The sequence below is a fragment of the Uloborus diversus genome, chromosome 7 (assembly GCF_026930045.1).
Source record: "Uloborus diversus isolate 005 chromosome 7, Udiv.v.3.1, whole genome shotgun sequence".
NCBI classification, from domain to species: domain Eukaryota; kingdom Metazoa; phylum Arthropoda; class Arachnida; order Araneae; family Uloboridae; genus Uloborus; species Uloborus diversus.
This window is the reverse complement of record NC_072737.1, coordinates 140,817,808-140,839,018: the sequence shown is the minus strand read 5'-3', so window position 1 is coordinate 140,839,018 and position 21,211 is coordinate 140,817,808. Positions and strand designations below refer to the sequence as shown.

The following is a 21,211-nucleotide window of genomic DNA, read 5'->3' as shown; positions in this document are numbered from 1 at the left end:
TAACTTGCCATAAATTAAATTTTTAGATAAAAATTGTCTTCTATAACTTTTTTGTACTGCGTTCTTGCAAAATTTCATCTGAAATCGAAACATAAGCTATTACAATGATAACTGAAGTGAACTAATAAGTTAGCTGGTTTGTTTACATCGGTGGTGACCGGTGTAAAATCGAGATAAGCACTAAAAATAATAAAAACCTCAAGTATTACTCAACAAAGAAACAAATATCGAGATATTTTCGTTTCTACAAATGCCCCGTAAATACTGCAATGGAAATAAGTAGAAATATCCTTGCTGGAATTTCCATTGCTGCTGATAACTCAGTACTTTCTGATAATTTGTTTGACTTCATTTTGAATGATGTATTTGAAGTAGCTTGCGGGAAATCTCCACTAAAAGGTAAAAATATTTTTCATAGGATTTTAAAGTGTTTATTTTTTTTAATACACACTAAAAAATAATAAATAAGTAAAATAAAGGGGCCCCGCTCCGAGTAGTGCTTTATGCAAATTGAACAATTTGAGTTGTTAGTGAATCTCACTCCTTGTACTTAGTGTACTGTAAGTATGCCTCGCCTACGGGCCCATGAACAATGCTCACAGATAACATCAAGTGTGAGAGAACATGTAGCTAGGGTGAATTGGTGCGGGGAACGCCACTCCCATTCTGCCACAAATTATGAATAAAAAAGTTCCTCTTACACATAAAACTGGTCATGACTAAGGGTTCAATTATTTCTCATTAATGTTCCAGCATTGGAGAATTTACGAAGACACCCCTGTTGTCAAAGGTGGATTCAGCTTCTGGGTTTGGAAGCAGATCATTATCAGAAAGGGTCTAAGGACAAGTTTAGGGCTCGTTTGGGGTTCAAAACGAATTTTTCCATGCATTTTACAGTTTAAGCCAGCGTTTCTTAACCTTTTTTGAACTATTCCTTGGAAATTAGTGACGGCAACGTTTTATTCCCCCGCACCCCCCACCTCCCCAACACCTTTTCTGCAAAAAAAAAAAAACTTGTGTTTTTGGACCATAAAAAGTGTAAAACTTTTTTTAAAACAGATTGGTGAGGTTTTTTCCTTTTTTTTTCTTTGCAAAAAGAAAAACTTTAGACTCGGAGACTGTCAAATACTTAAGAAAAAATGGGGAGTGACTACTAACTAAAAGTATCTTCTGCTACTGGCAAATAACTAAACATTTAAACTTTCATATCTGACGGAGAGCTTTCCTGAACTACTCTTGACTCCTACACATGGTTTCTATTTTTTTTTTTTTTTTGCTATTAGTAGTGCTTTTCTGGATTTAGGCACCAAAGTCAGTTTTCTGCCTGATGTGCATCATAAAGATAAATTTTTGTCTATATCAAACAGCTCTTTCTTCTTGTGCCTCTCCTTTTTTTTCTTAGATTTTATAATGTTATATAGTGTGTAAAGTGTAATACATTGAGTCTATGATAAACCTTGTAAAACAATGTACAGTAGATTCCTGATTATCCGGCTCACGACTATCCGGACTCCGTACTATCCAGCCTAGTAAAGAATGTCTGAAATTGGTCATTTGTAAAACTGGTCATGGAAGTGCATGTGAAAATTAAAGAATACTAAAATGTTTTGCTTTTTCTTTCCCCTGCCCGCAACCTCCGTGCATCTTGATACCCCAATAACACAGGTGGTACATTAGTTAGAAGCTGTATCATGGACACCTTTGAAAAAAGATCGTGCTGAAATCGATAAGTGGTGTGCTGGCCTAGGCAGTAGGAATGGAATAAAATAAAGAAAAACTATGTTAACAGGTAGGCACAAAAAGATTGATGAAGCTTTATTTTTATGGACAGAACACATGAGAGGAAATAGTTTGCATGTGACTAGGCCGATATTGAAAGAAAAAGCGCTACAATTTTCGTGACAATTAGAAGGAATGGAATCAGAATATACTGCTAGTGACAGATGGCTGTATCATTGGAAGAAACAATTTGGTATTCGCCAGATTAGGATATGTGGAGAAGTTTTATCATCAGATGAAGAGGCTGTAACTGAGTTCAAAAACGATATTTCTAAATTTATGCTAAAGGAGAAGGTTTCTGCGCTCTCTACAATTGCGATAAAACGGGCCTAAATTATAAAATGTTGCCAAACAGAAGTGCTTGCATCAAAAAAAGAAGCAACTGCTCCAGGATAAAAGAAAATTAAGAAAAGAGTCACCATCCTGACTTGCAGTAATGCAACTGGTAATCATAAACTTAGATTGACTTTGATAGGAAAGGCAAGAAAACCTAGAGCTTTTAAAAAACTTAAAAGTCAGGAATCGCTGCCTTTACATTACATACATCAAAAGAGTGTGGATGAATTCAGCCATCTTTAAGACTTGGTTTCACAATGAATTTGTACTGACTATCGAAAGACAATAGTTTGCTGAGAAAAGCTTTGTTAATCCTTGACAATAAAACACATGTGACGAAGCTCATGAAATGACAGACAATGACATCGTAGAAATGGTCATGCAAGAAGAAACACCAGGAGAAGAGGAGGAGAAGGAGATCACTGGAAATCTCATCCCACACTCAGAAGGATTTAAAAGTATTGAGGCAGCTCTTGAGTATATAAGTCTGCAAGAGGAAGTAACTCCAGCTGAAATAATCTGCTTGCGTAAGTGGAGAGACATTGCTTTTCGTAAAAGGACTGGAAAGCAAAAACAGTCTTCCATCAAGTTCTTAGTCTCAAAATGAAAACTGAATATGTATCTATTAAATAAAAAAAATACTACTTCTGCTTTTGTTATTTATCTAAAATATGTAATGTGCATGTGCTTTAAATTAAGTACAGGATGGAGTTAGAAGATGAAGCTTCGTCCTGTTGGGATTTTTTGTTATCCGGACTGCCAATCTGCCACATTATTCCTGATAATCGGGAGTCTACTGTACTTAATTTGTTAAAAGTTTTTCATGAATTTAAAATTTTTCTTATTTTCCCTTAGAAAGTGAAAAGCAAATTGTAGATCCTGATCACAAAACTACTCACAGTGCATTATTAAGTTTTGTCTTAGAAGCAGCCAAGAATGATGCAAATGGACCATCCATTAGGTAAATAAAACTTATTTTGAGAAATTTTCTTTTTATCCACCATTTTTATTTTTTCCTATGAAGATTCTTAATTTTCTTGCATTTTGAGTGTGTATATTAAATACTATTAAAAAAGTGACAAAAAAGGGAACCTTGGCTGGTCCTAAACCATTTTATCTATCCCCATTGAAGATCAAGGAGCTCTCCTATAACTATTTACATCCATACAAATCATAAATGTTTTTGGTAAACTTCCAAGTGTATGCAATCCTGTGGATGTAGTAGTAAATATGAAGATGCTCTAAATTAATTCACTTGCATAGTGCGAAGTATGGCTTTGCAAATTCAATATTGGACAAAGTGGAAAGATTGATATAGTTCGTCATATACACTCATGTAATCATAAAAAAATAAGCATGAGTCTGCGACTGTCTTTTACAATATCATCAGAAATCAGTTTCATGCATTCATGTCAGCCTGGAGCAAGTTTTTGGTTATAATACAACTCACAAATCAATATATATTGTCATCATGCACTGGATTTGGTGCTAGAATGCACCAGAACACCGTTTCAGTTCTTTTTTTCTGGAAAAATAAATTTCCCTTTCACAAAACATCGGTCACAACTCTGAATTAAACTATTTTTCATTGCTGTTCTGGTACTGGAACAATTACAAACCCAACCCCTCCCTGCACCTCTGATATCAGTTCAAACTTAATGTTAATTAAATGCTTATGTTATGAGGTTTTAAATGTTATAAGTGTGTTACAAATTTTGTAAGGAGTAATTGTTTTTATAATTAATTTGTTATAATTTTGGTATTTGTTCCATTAATTTTCATCTGAAATTATTGTAGTAACTTAACCTGTAAATTGTTTCTTGTAATGAATATACAACCCCTTAACATTCGCAGGGATCTCTCCAGGATTTTTTACAGGGTCGGTTTTTTGTGAAAAATCTGGCTCACGACCTTGCACATAGGGACAGCGCGGCCCTGTGTCCAGACAGGGTGTCCAAAGTGTCATCGATCCGGGTAACTCTATCTTGGTGATGTCATTCAGGGGCTGGTAATCGACACAAAATCTAGTGGAGCCATCTTTCTTTCAGACCAAGACAATGGGAAAGGCCCAAAGATTGGACTAAGGTTTGATGACGTCATTCTCTTGCATCTCTTTCAGGAGGGTCTCTACCTCTTCCTTCTTGGCGAACGGTAGTCGTCTTGGATGCTGCTTAATGGGGGGATGTTCTCCAGTGTCGTTCCTATGCTGCATTAAATTAGTACGGCAGACTTCCTCGGATATAGATGAAAACAGATGCTTGAAGTCGTCCACCAATTGTTCCTCAGCAGTTCTTTGATCTTTTGATAATGGCGCACACCCTATTAACTTCGATGTCAGGGACTCAGAAGACACAGTCTCGATGGAATTGATCCTCCTAATGATGCAGTTTACTGGTGTACAAGTTGCCAACACTTCACTTTTCCGAATATTCTTTGGTCTTTCACTCATGTTGGCGACTCTCACAGGAATTACATCCTTAGAAAGATCCACAAGCGTAGATGCTACCAGCACTCCTTGCTTAAGCTAAGATTTTCAATGAGGCCAAATTGAAAACTTATTTTCTTCAAAGGTTCTGGGAATTAATGATTCTGTTCTGGAGGTTACGGCAAAGTCTGTTTTTGCTATTATTTGATGAACGGAGGCAGTACAATCCCCAGTAGGGATGAATGTTACAAATTTTGTAAATAGTTATTGTTTTTATGATTAATTTGTTGTAATCTGGCTAATTTTGGTGTTTATTCCATTAATTTTCATCTTAAATTATCGTAATAACTTAACCTGTAAATTGTTTCTTGTAATGAATATAAAACCCCCCACATTCGTATGAAGTATTTGATCCCCGGATTAGATTTGTGAATGGAATAAAAAGAAAATATGAGAGATTGATAGAATGTTGTATCAATTTCTGGATAGTTCTTTGCTGAGTATGAAACGCCGGACATCTTGTGAATGAGAGGAAGAGTCAGTTTGTTTTCTAACTGTGGAGTCTCCTTTTCAGCCGTTGCGCTGGAAAGTGTATTAGCCTTGGCGCTGTGCTTTTGTGTATTTTCATGTAAATACATGTGTTACCGTTCAGTTTACGGTGTTAATTGATATTTGCCTAATTGCTATGGCTCATTAAACAGTTGTTAATGATATTTCTTGTACATAGTTGTAAATTAATCTCCTGTGTTTTCTCAAGAACTGTGTTGTCATTTAAAGAAAGTTTGAAGTAGCACCGAATTTGCAACAAGCAAAATATTTAAAATCATTACAACTTCTTTATGGAGAAATTATCTAAGGATTTTTTTGTGTCAGACTAATTTTTCAAGATTTATTCAGATGTTTTCTAGAAATGCATATATTATATAAACAAGAAAATTTTTTTATGATTACTATAATTAATCCAGGAGTACCCATCCTGCCTAAGAGCAGGGGCACACACCCCAAAATATTGCAAAGACCCCCAAAAAAAATCTAGAGTTCCCCAACTTATAAATTACCCTTCCAAATACCCTCCCTAAAAATTTCAATGGTGCAGTCTGCCCCATGGGGCAGGGGTGCCCCTTGGTGATCACCCCTGATTAATCAAAACTTAATGTTTAAAAAAGACATTTTAATGGTAATAAGTACTATGCCCTTTTAGTTAGCTTGTTAGTTAAATGCTAATTTCATTTTATTCTTTCAAAACAATGTCATGTGAAATTTTCTGTATTTTTCTTTTTTGAAAATCTTTTGAATTTTTGCTTAGAGGCTATGTGAAATTGTAAGTTTGCATTTTACTAAACATTTTCAAATTTAGTTTTAAAACATATATTTGATACTTGGTGTTCTGTCAGAAAAAATCTGGTAGATGTTAATAATGTGTGTGTTCTTTAAACCAATTAAAAATAAGCTCTGTTTTAAGCAAATTGAAATGTTTGAAGCTAAATGCTTTCATCCACTAACTGAATTTACTGAACATGTTATATCTGCATCACAAGATCTTCCATATAGATATTCTGCAACAAAAATGTATCCAGTTCTTCAAACAAAGTAAAAAGTAAGAAAGAAAGAAAGAAAAGTCTGATTTGAGTATTAAAAGTGAATTTCAGTGCTACTTTTTTTTTTTTTTGAAAAATCTGAATTCAATATGCTTTTATGAATTAATTTATAGAAGCACAGTATGGTAATAAATAAATTTACTTTTGACATTGATGTGACTCAATGAATTTTGTTTCTTTTTCATAACATAGTGCTACTCTTGAAGAATGTGGTATGGACACAAGTCGTATCTCTGCTTTGTTATCTAAATATCAAGTGAATATTCTAAACTAACTTTTGTTTTAAAAATTTCATAAAAACCAGTTTTTTCATATTTTAACTTTTATTTCTCTCTTTTAGGAAAAGAAGGATATGATTCAACTTCAACTGAGTTTGTAAGCATTGAATATATTGGACATTTTATCTGCTTATTTTTATAAATTGCAAAACATTCTGTAACTTCTTGAATTTCTTCTGTACCACAAACTTTCAGGATGATCTGTGGTGTAGTTGGAGTATGCTGTTCAGTTTTGGTCTCCTTATCTTGAGAAAAATATCAATTTATTGGGAAAGGGTTCAAAGAAGGGCTACAGGGTTAGCAAATGAACTTTCTAATTTGGATTATGATTCCAGGCTTAAAATGCTTAGTATATATAGTCATGAGCATAGGAGAGTAAGAGAGGATGTAATCCAACTATTTAAGTTTATTAAAATTAAGGAAATTTATAATGGAGGGCATTTATAAATGAAGGACATATATAAGCTAAATTTCATCACAGATGCTAAAACCAGGTGCCATTGTTTTAAGTTTTTCAAATCCCAAGCTAATCTGGATATGAGCAAAAATTACTTCTTCAGTAGTGTTGTAGGCACTTTGTACAGTTTACCAGAATAGGCTGTAATGAGCAAGGGAGTAGATAGCTCTAAGAGGGTCATTGATCCTCACTGGTAGCTAATAAATTGACTAGGAGCAGCATAGCTTGGTCCAGAGCCTGTTGCTGGTCTTCACGATTGTATTTATAAATTTGTTAATGAAACTTTTCAATATGGAATGTAGTTACAAGTACAATGATTGGCCCTCGATGAGAGTATTCTATCAGCATAGATGTGTCTCGTGCATCTTATGATTCTTGTCATGGCTACTGATAATCTGGTTGAAGTCTTTCAAAATGGTAAGATTTTTTCAATCCTCAGTTATAAGTAGAGCTCTATTTACCGTAACCTTTAAGTGAAAAGGCATGTGCTTAAGGCACCAAGCCAAACAGTCGGAACAAAATTTCTGCTTTAGTTAGATGACATATACCATGTGAATTATGTTTAATTAGTTGTTTGCTGACAATTATCACTTTTGATGCATTTTGGCTATACTAATGTGTCAAATTTCGTAATTTTAAATTAGATATAAACAAGTAATTGTTCTTTACTCATATGTTTTAGATCTTGGTTTGTTGTTCTTTGTTGTTCTTTGGAAATTGTTCTTTGGAATGATTCCAGATACAACATATAAATGCTTGTCATCTTCATTGAAAAAAAAATGTACAAGGGCATAAAATGTAGTGTGTTTGAAGTTTTTTAAAAAAAGAAGTCTCAACAATACTTAGAGCTTCTATGAGTCAACGAAATAGTTAGTAATATTTTTCTTTCCCACTTTTTTATGGAACTGGGATGGATACGTTTTGAAAACTTACATCATTGATGGGACAAATGTATTAATTGTATTGTAATGGATATCATTATAAAAGATAAGACTTGTTTTATCAAAAAACTTTTAAAAAATAGGTCTTTTTGGAGGGAGGGGGTAGGGGGAACGCCTTTGTATGTACATAAGCTTAATTTCAAAAATACTTTTACTTTATCTTATGAAATCGCAATTTATATGATAAATTCTTCAAGTTTTTCCCACTTGGAAGACATTTATATTTCTTCCAACTGTTTTTTTCTGCTTTCGAAGAACTTGCCAAACCCATATATATATATATATATATATATATATATATATATATATATATATATATATATATATATATATATATATATATATATATATATATATATATATATATATATATACATATATATATATATTCATTTCAAAAGTACTGTAATAACATTTCTTTCTAAATTTCAGAGTCGGGAGGAGTCATGATCGTATTATTGATGTAAAATGGCGACAAGATTATGTAATTAAGGTACTTAATTTTTTTTTTGATGATTTTAGATATTTTGGACTAAAATTATTTAAATTCCTCTTTTTGACAAAGCTGCAGCATAGTAAGGAAAGATAGCACTAAATATTTTTCTGACAGCAATTGAACACTTTATTTTGCATGTTTGTTCGAAATGCAAATATAAATATAGTGAAATATCCCTAAAGATATCACTTACCGGTCCTAAAAAATTGATCTATTAGAGATGTGGTCTTTGAATAGAGGTAATCAGGTAATAGGAAAAGCTAAGCTTCATACAGAATTAGATTAACAAGTTTCAAATGCATGCAGCTTTCAACAGAAATTATTTGGAGTTAATTTCAACTTTAAAAATTTCTATTTACAATATTTGTTTATAAACATTCTTTTATCACTTCAATTAATTTCTTTTATAGTTTTGAATCATATCAAACATGAATGGAATTTTCTATGAATCAATCGATTTCAAATACAGTGAAACTTCAATAAGTCAAAGTTGCAGGGAATGCGAAAAAAATACAAGTCATCTAAAATTTGGCTTATAGAATATGAAAACAAAATGAGAGAATAAAATAAAATACCACCACTAAAACTCATTAAATTTATGACATGAGCAATAAGTGATAGAATAATGTATCAAAGATAATATCATTGCTTTAAAGGAACAGTAATCTTACTGCTATTCCTGGGATTAAATGTCTTACTGTTGCTCAGAGGTGACAATATATACTTGATAATATTAATGAATAATATAATTCTATAAATTCAAGAGTTTGTACAGGTTAGAAAACAAATTTATCACAAAGCTGTTGCTATGTTCCAAATTTAATCTGGCCACGGCTGCCTCCACAAGCACCTCCATTGGATCAGTGTTGCTCCTCACTTGCCTGTTGTCTGATCTGAGGGAAGCAGGGCCTGATTACTCAAAAGGCTCGGGAAGCTTGAGCTTACCCTCAGAATTTTTAAGAGGGCCGAATATGACTGTAAAACTGTGCTTAAAATTTTCAGTTTTTGCTTTTACAGGGTTCGTACACTGCGGGAAAACCTGGAAATGTCAGGGAAAATGAGACAGGTAAAAATGTGAGGGAAAAATCAGGGAATTTTCGGAATTTGCCCCCCAAATTTTTTTTTCCAATTTTTTCCCAAGGAATTTTGTTCTATGAGATCTAATCTTCATTTTTATTGATGTTTTCTAAAAAATATTGTAAAAATTTTGAGACAAAATGATGCTAGCAATAAAAAAAAGTGCCGACCCTAAAAAACTTTCCCAGCCGTCATTTTTGACTCTCCATAGTTCAAAAGAAAAAAAAATTCTCAGGTGAACAGGAATTAATGCACACACTCAACTGGGAAGATGACAATTTACTGCTTTGGAAGCACAAGCCTGAAAATGGGAGGGTCAATCGGTGAAAGTTGTTTCTTTGATCGGAAAGTCTGTTGAGCTACGTGTGAAATGTAGTCGCAAATTTTGGTCATTCACAAGATGGAAGTAAACAGGATCCTTAAATGCCCAAGTTTCCAAAATCAAAGCAGAACTGGACGTTTTATTTAATTGCAAACTATTGAAAAAAATGCAAAATGTGCTGCAATTTTTTTTTTCAAATTTTATTGTTATTATTATTATTATTATCTTAATGTATAAAAATCTTCTTTGCAGATGTTTGTCACCATAAGGTTATTAAACGGCTGGACCCATTTTGATCAAATTTTTTGTGTGTAATTATGTTGTGGCAAGCATGGTTTCGAAGTGCGATGGATCGAATGGGAAACATTTTTGTTAATTATTTAATTAAACATTTGATGGTTATATCTCCCAAATGATTAATATTTGTTTTAACCTATTGTTGAGTGAGAACTGAAATAAATATTTTTAACCCGGTGCCAAAGGACAATAAGAGCGCCAGCTCTGCTTTTTGTAATGTAATTTTGTACTGTGATATGTCAATTGAAAATAGGTAAAACATAGAGAGGGAGAGTGAAGCCTTTATTTCTCTTGAAAGCAACGATTTTAAGGCCCGTGATATATTTTAAAGTAAAGTACTGGAAGGTTCACACAAAACGTGTGTTCTGTCGTTTTAGTTGAACCATGCGACCGGATCGGTGCTTCTGGTTTTCCTAACCAAATGAACAGAAAGTACCTAGCAACATTTGTTTCTCCGCTTCTGAGTTTTGACACCAATGTCAAGAATACTTTAAGGATTATCAAACTAATCAGTATATTATTAAAGGAAAAGATGACGGAATTTAAAGACGAAACAAATTTTATTTTTGTCCAGATAAATTACAACGGAGTAGTTCTGTACACAAAAGATCAGTGCAGTGGAAGTTCGAGGATATTTCGATACTTGGGAATCTGTCGTGGTCCTCTCATTTTTGGCGTTAATAAACTTTATTTTGATAACCCTGCTGATTTATAGTAGCCCTATGTAAATAAATGTTTCCATTCTCTTTCTTTAGCTTTGCAACAAAAAATACCTCTTGCGCAATGGAGCCAAAAATTGACGCCAATGAAAAAAGATCGCCAGATTCCCAATCATCGAAGTATGTCTGGAAGATCTTTATCTTTGGTGGAAAGAACAAATTAGGCAACATATGAAGTTTTAAATGTTTTCGTTCAAAAGATCGGACTGCTAATCGGTCAGAGTTGACTTCGCTCACTGATCGACTGGATTACAGTAACGTGGTGGCTTGGCGCCTTTGGCTACAAACAATAGAGTTGCATGATCATTTGTTTACATTTTTAAGCTACTGTTAATGTAATTTATTGTGTTTTTTGCTTTTTTGGCGAAATATTTCAAATTGTAAAAAATTGTTTTTTGTTTTTAAAGAGTTTTTAGTCATTTTAGTTGAAGAATGTGTATATTATGTATACATCATATTTTTCCATATTTCAGTCTAACAATTGTGAAAAGATATGTGAACTGAACTACCTTATCACACTGAAAACATGGGTAGGTTCAATTTCATCTCTGATTTTTCTTTGTATTTAGTCGTCCTGTAGTTTTGAATGTGGTGTGCCATTAAAATTTTTCCTATGACTTTTCAAAATACACTAATAATTTTTCATTTCTCCGCTATATTCAGTAAACAATGAGAGCTATATTTTGTTTAAAAAAATGAGATTATTACAAGTTTCTAAGTTCGCCAACATTTAAAATTTTAGCTATTACAGTTCACGCTCATGCCAGTCGACTTGCACACTCGAAAATAGAAGGTTTTTTAGTGGCTGGGGATATTCAGGACCTGCTGTAGTTCTCCCGATTTAAATATGTTTCAGTTTTTTATTTGAATTTTGTGAACACTTGAAACAAGATCAATTTTTTTAATTTAATTTCTCTATTTTTGATTGATCTGCACACCTATCATCCATACAATGTTACACAAATCTTAGGTGTCAGTACTTTTTTTCACTTTACCTTTAGCATCCTGATTTAAGATTGCCTTATAATTCCCATAAAGATAAAAGGCCTTGGTTAATTGACTTTGATTTTTTAACGAGCCATTAAATGGCTCGTTAAAAAATCAATGCTAAACTAAAAGGGTCAATAGACAACGGTCCATGAACATATTATTGTTTGCATGTCTAGTTACTAGCATAATATAATTTTATCAACAATTATAATAATAAAAATATTACCAGAACTTGAATAAAATTTGGAAACATTTTAAAGAAAAATCATGAGAATGGAGGAAAAATAAATAGTTGCTAAAAGAAATAAACTATTTACTAATTCTGAAAGCCAGAATAGTGAATTAAAATTTTTTAAAAAAATGATGGAAAAATTGTAGTATATTAAAAATCACTATAATAAATCTGGAGCTGTTTAATCGCCATCAGCCAATCAAACGGTAATCAACCAATTGCTTATCGGTGCATCCATAACTTAGGGTAAATCCTTTTTAGGGTGAAAGAAAAATAAATTTACTACTACATTTTCAATATTTTCTGTCTTTGTTAGTACAGTTGGCTGTCTGTTTAAGGACACTCTAGTTAATGATTTTCTCAATTTAAAGACTGCTTTTAACAGTCCTGGATGCTCCACTGTAGTTTTAAAAACATTATTTAAGAAAGCATTTTACTTAAGGAGGGTATTTTGTGGTTTCTTAAAAGTCGTTAAACAAAGAGTCGATTGTATTATAGCTGGCAATGGACCAGAGCTGACTCTAGTAGTTTTGCCCCCCCCCCCCAGGCAATGTTGAAAAGTGCTGCCCTCTGGTCTAAATAATGTATAGATATATTTTTAATTCATTGAGCATACTCTCACGTATTGCTGCAAAAAAAAAAAGAAATCAAGAAACAAATTTGAGTTTTTCATTTTTTTCTTCATTTTTTGCCTTTTTATATTTTGCCATCATGAAATTTGCCGTCGTAGGGAGATACACGGGTGGCTTACCCCAAGAGCCAGGCCTGCAATGGACCACAATCCACTGTTACAATATTTTCAAAGCAGCTGAATTGTAGTCTGTGGTTGCATTTGTGTGATATGTTAGAAACAAAATGGTAATCTTAAAATTACACAAACGCTATGAGGTATTGCAAATATGTGTTTCAAGGTTACAAGGAACCCCTTTCTCAATGCAGAAAAATGAGCAAATGGATGAAAAGATATTTGTCACAGCCAAAGTCATTCGGGAGCTTATCTTCTTTAAATAGCTATGTGAATTTTCATTAATTAGCCATTTACTTCCTTTTACATAGTACAGGAAATATTGTGTTCTCAGAAAAAATTTTCACTCAAAGATCGGCCTTAATTTCCCTTTTGCTCGCCCCGGAATGAATATTGTGTTTTTATTTCAATTTGACCCTGATGCCTGAATATATGCCTGAGAACGTATGGACACCCGAAATATCCATTTTGACAATCCCGGAGTTGATTACAACAAGTTTTCTTGTGATGTCCATACATATGTGCGTATGTATCTCTCATAACTCAAGAACGGTATGTCCTAGAAAGTTGAAATTTGGTTGGTAGACTCCTAGTGGGGTCTAGTTGTGCACCTCCCTTTATAGTTGCATTCCGATGTTTCAAAGGAAATCTTTTACACCTTTTTGGGGAGAAATCATTGTTAATTTCAATGCAAACTCAAGTGGTGTTATAATTTGGCAAACACTTGGCGATATATCGCCAAGTTTTTGGTCGCCAAGTTTTGTCACCAGCTTGGCGATTTTTTTTATGAATCTTTTTTTTAATTTGGCCACTATTGGCGATATTTAGAGAGTTAACCATTGAATCACATTTAAAATTGCCAATATTGGGAAAATTAATCGGTATAACCCCCCCCCCCTTTTTTTTGCTTTGGTTCCATAGGCGGATTTAAGACTGAGTTCCTGGGGGGGGGGGCAGGATTTTTTTTTTGAGCGGCATTTAAATCCCCCCCTCCCCCGATGTTTTGGTCTGTTTTCCTGTGATGTATAAGACCATGCTTTACTTTTTTTTTTGTGTGTCGTTTTCATTAATGTGTTTTCGTGCTGTCCTATTTGAATTGACATTAAGAGAAGTGACTGCTATCAAGAGAGTGATGCAGGGCTAACTTTTAGGTAGGACATAGAATATTCCCTAATGTAGGGGTTCCGGAGGTTTGTCCCCCGGAGGAAATTTTGTAAAATGGATATAAAATTCTACATTTCGAAGCCTTATAAGGGTTAATTGGATAGACAAAAATCTCAAGAAAAAAAAGACAAATATTTTATTCATTTTTTTTTTAAGTTTTACGGTTTAAATGTGCTTTGTGATGTTAATACTTTAAAAGAAACGCCATACAGATTTAGAAAATATTTAACATGAGAGTAGCATACTACTTATTAGAACAATTCATAATTTATACACTTGATAAGAAATAAAATTGAAGCACACTTTGCTTAGGAGTTTCAAAGACTTGTCTAATTATTTTCAAGGTTTGGTTGGTTAGATTGGGTGTTTTGGCACAAGAGCCATAGTAGGTTATACTGCGCCAATTGTTTTCAAGGATTTTAGAACATTTAATAATTTAAGGCACGTCATTTGCACTCTTTCCAGTCTCTGAAATTGAGTTCTTGATTATACAATTGTACAGTATTATTCAAACTTTGTAAAAAAAAAAAAAACACAGCTACTTTAAGTTTAAAAGAAAAAATAAACTATAGATTTCTCTCATTACAACAACCTTGTTTTTAATTATAAGCAGTGCAGAAAATGAAAAGGAATAGAGGTATTGCATCATTTTTGCGGGCTAAACAGATTAACAATATACAGTAGAAGCAAGATAAAAGTAATCAATACAAAAGAGTTTTCAAAATACTGCATTTGGGATTAAATAAATATCAAGATATGAAACATATGAGTCAAAAAAATTTATTTCAAGTAATATGTTAAAAAGTAAGCACCATGATTTTTACACTTTTGATGCGGGATGTAGCAAGGAGCTGAATTTGACATATTTTGGCATTCCTCCCCCTACCATTTGTTAGAAATTTTAAAATTTCAGGTTTGTAGCCACACGTTCCCAAATATTGAAGGTTTTCAAGCACTTGAAAATTAAATTAGTTTTTTCAAGCACTTTTCATTTTTTAAGGAACAAATTCCAAATTAAGGAACAAGCGAATGATGCATTTTTTGCGAGTTACGGACCCACTTCAAAGCAGTCGCCCGAAGCTATAGCTAATTTATCTTATAGGCAAATCTGGCCCTATATGTAATTCACTCTTACCTGCAGATTTTTGGTAATTTTTACGAAAACTTGTCAGTTTACACGGTTAAAGGATTTTTACAATTTACCAATCTGAAGGTGTGAATTCCAGAAAGTTCTTCAAAATCTTTTGTCTGTAAGAACACAAAATTACAGTAGAAGACCGTTATAACGCCGACCTGTATAACGCAATTCTCTATAAACCGCATTACTTTCAGAAGTAAACAATAGGTTTTGAAGTTTAAAAATCCCTCTGTTTTGCTTTGCAAAACATAAAAATTGTTAGGCAAATTAAATTTTGAAAGTTTTTCATCTTTCCATCTTATTTTCAAAGCTTTAAATTGAAAATTAGTATTCATAGTAACTGGAAAATACCAGACGGCTCTTGAAAATGCAGCTGTTATGCAAACCATGAAGCTGGCAGAAGTGCAGGATATTTGATTGTGAAACACGTTTATTTGTGAATAACTAATTGTAATATTGGTGCTTTAATACTCATTGCAGATAAAACTCATTCTGAAGTGCTAATATATAGATATATCTGATATTAGTTTCAAAATTTGTGAAATTGATCTATGAAACGCAAAACGTCTGGTCCCAAGGTGTGCGTTATAACGGTCTTCTACTGTATCTCGTTTTGAAGTCTCGCAAATTGAAATAAACATTCTGAGAAAGAAAACAAATCATAACGAGTAGATCATTCTGTTAGCGCAAATGGGGGACTGGGGTTTCCTTGTTTTAGGTTCTAATTTAATATTTGTCAATTATTATAAGTGTTGCAGCTGAATGCATAGATCATTAAGCCTATATTTTCATTTATATACTTGCCCAAATGGTTTTCAGTCCAAATAGTGAATATAGGCATATATTTAGCACCCCAGTGGCAGCTGTACTATTTGTATTTAATGTTCTTTTTTTTTTTCCTCCCATCAGAAAAGGACATTCACTATTCTCTTCATTTTCATTGAACTATTCAAAAAAGAAAAATAATAATGATTTTTTTGTTTTAAGATTTTGGAAGATGTGTTCTTACTATTTTAAGTCCTCCCAAAACTGGGGGACATCGCCCCCTATGCCCCCCCCTCAATAAATCCAAATAATAATCCAAATATAATAATTCTCCCTTCTCCCTTCTGAACTAGTCAAAAAAGAAAAAAAAATGATTTTTTAAAATTTTTTTGGAAGATGTGTTGTTATTGTGTAAAGTCTTCCCGAAACTGGGGGGGAGGGCATTGCCCCCCTCTGCCCCCCCCATAAATCAGCCCATGTTTGGTTCTCAACAAACTTGGGGTGAAAATTTTTAAAGTGTTTCTTTTTTTTCTCCAAGTCTAAGGCACTATTATCATTAAATTAGCATAAAAGGAAGTAATGTGATGCTCAGCTCGTTTCTCAAGATATTAAAAGAGCATTTACTTTAAACTTTACTTACTTTATTTTAAAATTTCATGATGTGGTCCCTATTTTCTGTCAAAAGCTGACAATTATGAGAGATATTTTTTAAAAAGTTGACAGGGTTGTTTGGTTTAAACCTTGGTTTAAACCAAGTGGTTTTTTTTTTTTAAATGGTTTTTTTGAAAATTTTCATTTTTTTCCCCAAGAATGTTTTTATAAATTTTACATTATTGCTAAGAGTAAAACCTAATTAATTCTAAGTAACTAGCAAAGCTTTATAGATAAATTACAGATTTAATAAATTTAGAAACTTATATTTTTAAGATAATGCAAGTTTTCTAAATAGTTTTTATTTATTATTATTATTTTTTAAATCTATGCAGCTTTCCTATTTGCTATATAAATATAAGGCAGACCAACTGAACTTTTCTAAAATTACATAGAAAAAAGTAGCTCTTTTATTTTTAATTATCATTATTTTTCAGTCTTTTGTATTTCAAAATAGTCCAAAAAGCATATTTCAACCAAACTTTATATACTACGTAATTTGCTTGGTTAGTTAAGATTTATTGAATGGAGTATGTACCATTGAAGGGATGCATAGTGTAAAAATATCTTAACACTAGAATATTCAAATGACAAGAGAGAAAAAAAAAAACTTAAATCCAATAACACTTAGAGTCGGGATAAAATTGTGCTTATTCCTGCACACACGTTTTGCATCCCCAATAGACGATGTATTTTGAGCAAGAAAAGAAAATGTAAAATTATGAAAACAGAAAACATTACTGTAACTATGTGCTCTTATAAAAGAAATTTGATGCTAAATTTTCACCTTTCAAAAAACTTTTATTTATCCCAGTATAATAAAAAATGTCTCATGTATGAATGGTGAAAGAATCAACAAACATGGATTAACAAACATGGTTTATGAATCTTCATTATTAAAATATGTTAAGAGTATAATTCATTTAAGTTTGTACTGAGATTTATAATTAAAAGGATTTTTTTTTTTTTTTTTATCTTTGATAAAAGAAATTGTATTCCTACATGTATTAAACTAAGAGAAACAATGTCTACAATGGAAAACATAATGATTTTCTTAAAACCTACTTGTCCTTTTTCTATAATTGTTGTCATTGATACATTAGGTAAATAAATTACATGATTTGTAACTTTTTGAAAAATCTTTAAACAAAATATGCGTTGATCTTTTCATTTTTAAAGTTGTATAATGTACATCAGACTTATATTAATTTGTAAATACTGCAAAATACTTTCCATGGTTAAGAATGGATGATTTTAATTTTACTGTTTTTATTTATAGTAGATAGCTATGATTATGTGGAAATTAATTTGCAAGAATCCATTCCTTGGTTATTTGTAATTAATAATGTCAGAATTAGGACAGTAAATTATTTTCTTTATTATTTATACCGAGACCCATTTACATTTTGTATTTTTTTATAATAGTTAAAGATTTTCAAACAATCTTCTCCTATAGAAATCTCCAAAAATGAGGAAATGAAATGACAAGATTTTACTCTTAATTATTTAATTAATTACAAAGAACTTAGGTACAAATATAAACATTAAGCATTCCTTAACAATTAACTCATAAAATCTTCATGATTTTCCTAAAATATAATTGTTTTTACTACAAATAGTAATAAAAACCACAAAAACCCAGTTTTTTTTTTCTTTTTTTTTGAAACTTAAAAAAAAAAAAAAAAAAAAAACCTGTTTTTATACCAACCCTGAAAGTTGATCTCATGTGATCCTTAAACTTATTTTTAGAAATTGAAGTTATGCTTCTGTCAATATTTTTGAGAAATCTTGTAATATAGTTGTATATAAAGAAATTCTATCAATTTTATTAGCTTGAAAAAAAAAAAAAAGCATTCTAGATAATTTAAATTGTTTTTATGTATAATTACTAGTTAAAATTTTCATGCAACTGCAATAAATGAATAAATACATAAACTAACAAGTACCCTTTTTTTTTAGAATTCTTGTACAAATACTGAGAAAGATATAACTTTTTCTTGCTCAATGGAACAACTTCAGGTTTGTCTGTTTTTGATATTCAAGTGAATAATTTTTATTGGAACACAAAGTAAAGCACATCTATTAATACATGAAATACACCGCGCCTTAGCCCTGGCTATGGGGCGGTAAGTTACTGAACATCTATTAAATCGTTTTAAATACAAACCTGCCAACTCTCCCGTTTCTTTTTTTTTTTCACATATCTCCCAGTTTTACATTTAAATAGTAATTTCTCCAGTTTTTCTTCAGATTTTTTATTTTATCATTTTATTGTAATTTATTGGGATTTTTGTTTGTAAAAGGGAAATTGTTTTTCTAATCCGGATTAAAGGGCACTGCCATAGCTTCTCGACCTTTCCAAGACCCTATAGCACCACTGTTTTGTACAGTATATATATCATATGTTCTTGGGGGGGGGGAAATCAGGGGTATTTGTGATCCGAAAAATTTCAACATTGCCGAAAATTTTGGTCTCGCAACATTCTAAAACTGAAAAATTATACTAAAAAGACTTAGGCAATTTCAGCACATTGCAGGTGATTGGGCTGCAATCTTTTTGCATCTATTTCTGGTTAGTCCTTTTTCTGATAATTTTCTGAATTATATGCAGTGCAATGCCTATTGACCCAAAATTCTAAAATACTTTTGACATCCTTTGCTTTTAGGTCCCCCCTCCTTCACCTGAAAAATTACTTTTGAAATCAAAGCTTGTTTTTCCAACTTATTGTAAGATGCCATAAGTGTCTCAGGGCTAATGACAAATATAAATTGCATTAGGTTTTTTTTTTTTAGTAAAATAATGTTTGATGAGCTTCTTTCATTTGCATGCTATTTTCATAGGAATCTTTTAGAACTCTGAGGTGTGTGTTTTTAAATTAGTGTGTTTTGAACTAAAAATACTTTCCCCCTCAAATAACATCATTTTAAATCTTCTGTTTTCTCCCTTGAAACTCTGACCTAATATCCTGTTTTTTCACTTCATTAGGTTGGCCGGTCTGTATGTATTTCCTCTAATTTGTACACTATTATTCATCAATTTGATTACTATTTCATAACAAAAGCTGAAATTTGTTTAATTTTTGCTTGTAAATTTTTGATAAACTTTTGATTGTTTAAAGTGCTTGATAATTTTCATGCAGCTTTCTTAAAATGTTTAAAAATAAGTAAATACAAATAAAAGGTTCCTGAAAACTAAAATTTGTCAAAGTATAAAATTAACTAAAAATTTTAAAAGTAGAATATAATCTGAAAGAAATGTATATATTTGTTTACCCAGTCTCACTCATTCACCCACCATTAAAAAGATTTTCACACATTTCATTCTTCATATTAAACAATTTTTACTAGATTGAACTGCATCATTATTCTGCAAGAAAATATTTTTTCTTTCTAGGATTTGGTGCTGAAGCTGAAAGATGTGTCAAAGTGCATTGACCGTAATGCTGCCTGAATATTTTCATTTGTATGTTTTGTAAATGTATTGAAATCATTAAATTGTTATTTTTTATGTAATGTTGTTAATTAGAAAAAATAAAAAATGTCAGATTATTTTATTCATCTCAGATCGAATCATTTCAACACAGTTCCAGAAAATTACTGCATTTCTTTTACTAAGATGAAGGGGAAAAAATGATGTTATTTCTTTCCTCAGGGCATTTTTCTTGGTTTAAATTTGTCTGAATGATAAAAATATGAATGCTCGTCATTTTGTCTTGTTAACTTCACAGGGTTCATACTCTATTTGGATGAAAAAATTCCATGACTTTTCCAAGACTTTTTCATGACTTCAATGAAAATTTTCATGACCTCGTTACACGAAGAGAATAGCACTATTTAATCTCAAACTTGGTAATATTTGGAAATGAGCATTAGCAAAATGTCTATATGAATGCCACAGCCTCATTGAAGCACTAACTCATAATAGGAAAAAAATATAAGTGCACACTTAAAAATCTAAACTATTCTTATTTGTCTTCATCATATAAATTTAAGTAAAGTAAAAATGCAGTGAAGTGAATATGATGATGCGTAAAAAGTCAAATATTTTTTTTAAAATCAGGCAGAATGATATTGAATGGGATAAAAGTTGAATGAGACATCACTAAGTTTCAATAAATTTGCTTCAAAAGTTACCTTTTAGTGTCCAACAGTGCCTTTAAGCATCCATGCAACTTGACAGTATTTTGGTTCTTTAAAGTAAAGCCACATAGTTTAGTTCTTTATGTTTCTAAGCCAGATCTTTTTTGAAAAAACCATTCAGTAATGAATCAATCTTCTGATTCCAAAGTATATTTGTTTTGTTTACAAATTTGCATATTTTCAAATGCATATAAATTAATAGGTTCAGAAATTCTAGAACACGTTTAATTCCCGACATTGAATGTAGCAGTGGGTCGCATGGATTAGTTTTGCGTGCCGTATGTTGGGCACTACTGTTTTAGAGCATTAGAATTCCTCTTTTTCTGTATTCTATCGGCTGACTTAAGATCTTTATTTTCTAAAACATTCAGCAAATGAAGATAAATTCTGATAAATTTCATAATTAAGTCCTTACGAGTGATGGAGTCGAACTCGCATGCAATTGAATTGCTTTTTTTTTTTTTTTTGAGTGGGTGTGTCAAAACTAAGAACGTGAAATTTTGCTACTACATAATATGAAACATAAGAAGTGTTGAAAATAACAGAAAATTCAAAATAAGTGATGTCCAGGAAGTAAAATCACATCGCAAAAAATGGCAAGCAGCTGCGACAGAAGTAGATGCAATGAGATTTCAAAATTCAAATTTGATTTTTGGATCGT

At 31.8% G+C, this 21,211-nt stretch overlaps 1 protein-coding gene across 1 annotated transcript; it reads left to right on the top strand.

Annotated features, from left to right (window-relative positions):
* Window positions 1-131: 131 nt before the first annotated feature.
* LOC129226039 (COMM domain-containing protein 3-like) lies at window positions 132-19,956 on the top strand. The gene is made up of 8 exons (XM_054860615.1): window positions 132-399; window positions 2,971-3,076; window positions 6,331-6,394; window positions 6,479-6,513; window positions 8,247-8,307; window positions 11,199-11,255; window positions 18,370-18,429; window positions 19,805-19,956. The coding sequence occupies exons 1-8, from the start codon at window positions 270-272 to the stop codon at window positions 19,859-19,861; spliced, it is 570 nt and encodes a 189-aa protein (XP_054716590.1). The 5' UTR covers window positions 132-269; the 3' UTR covers window positions 19,862-19,956.
* Window positions 19,957-21,211: the final 1,255 nt, after the last annotated feature.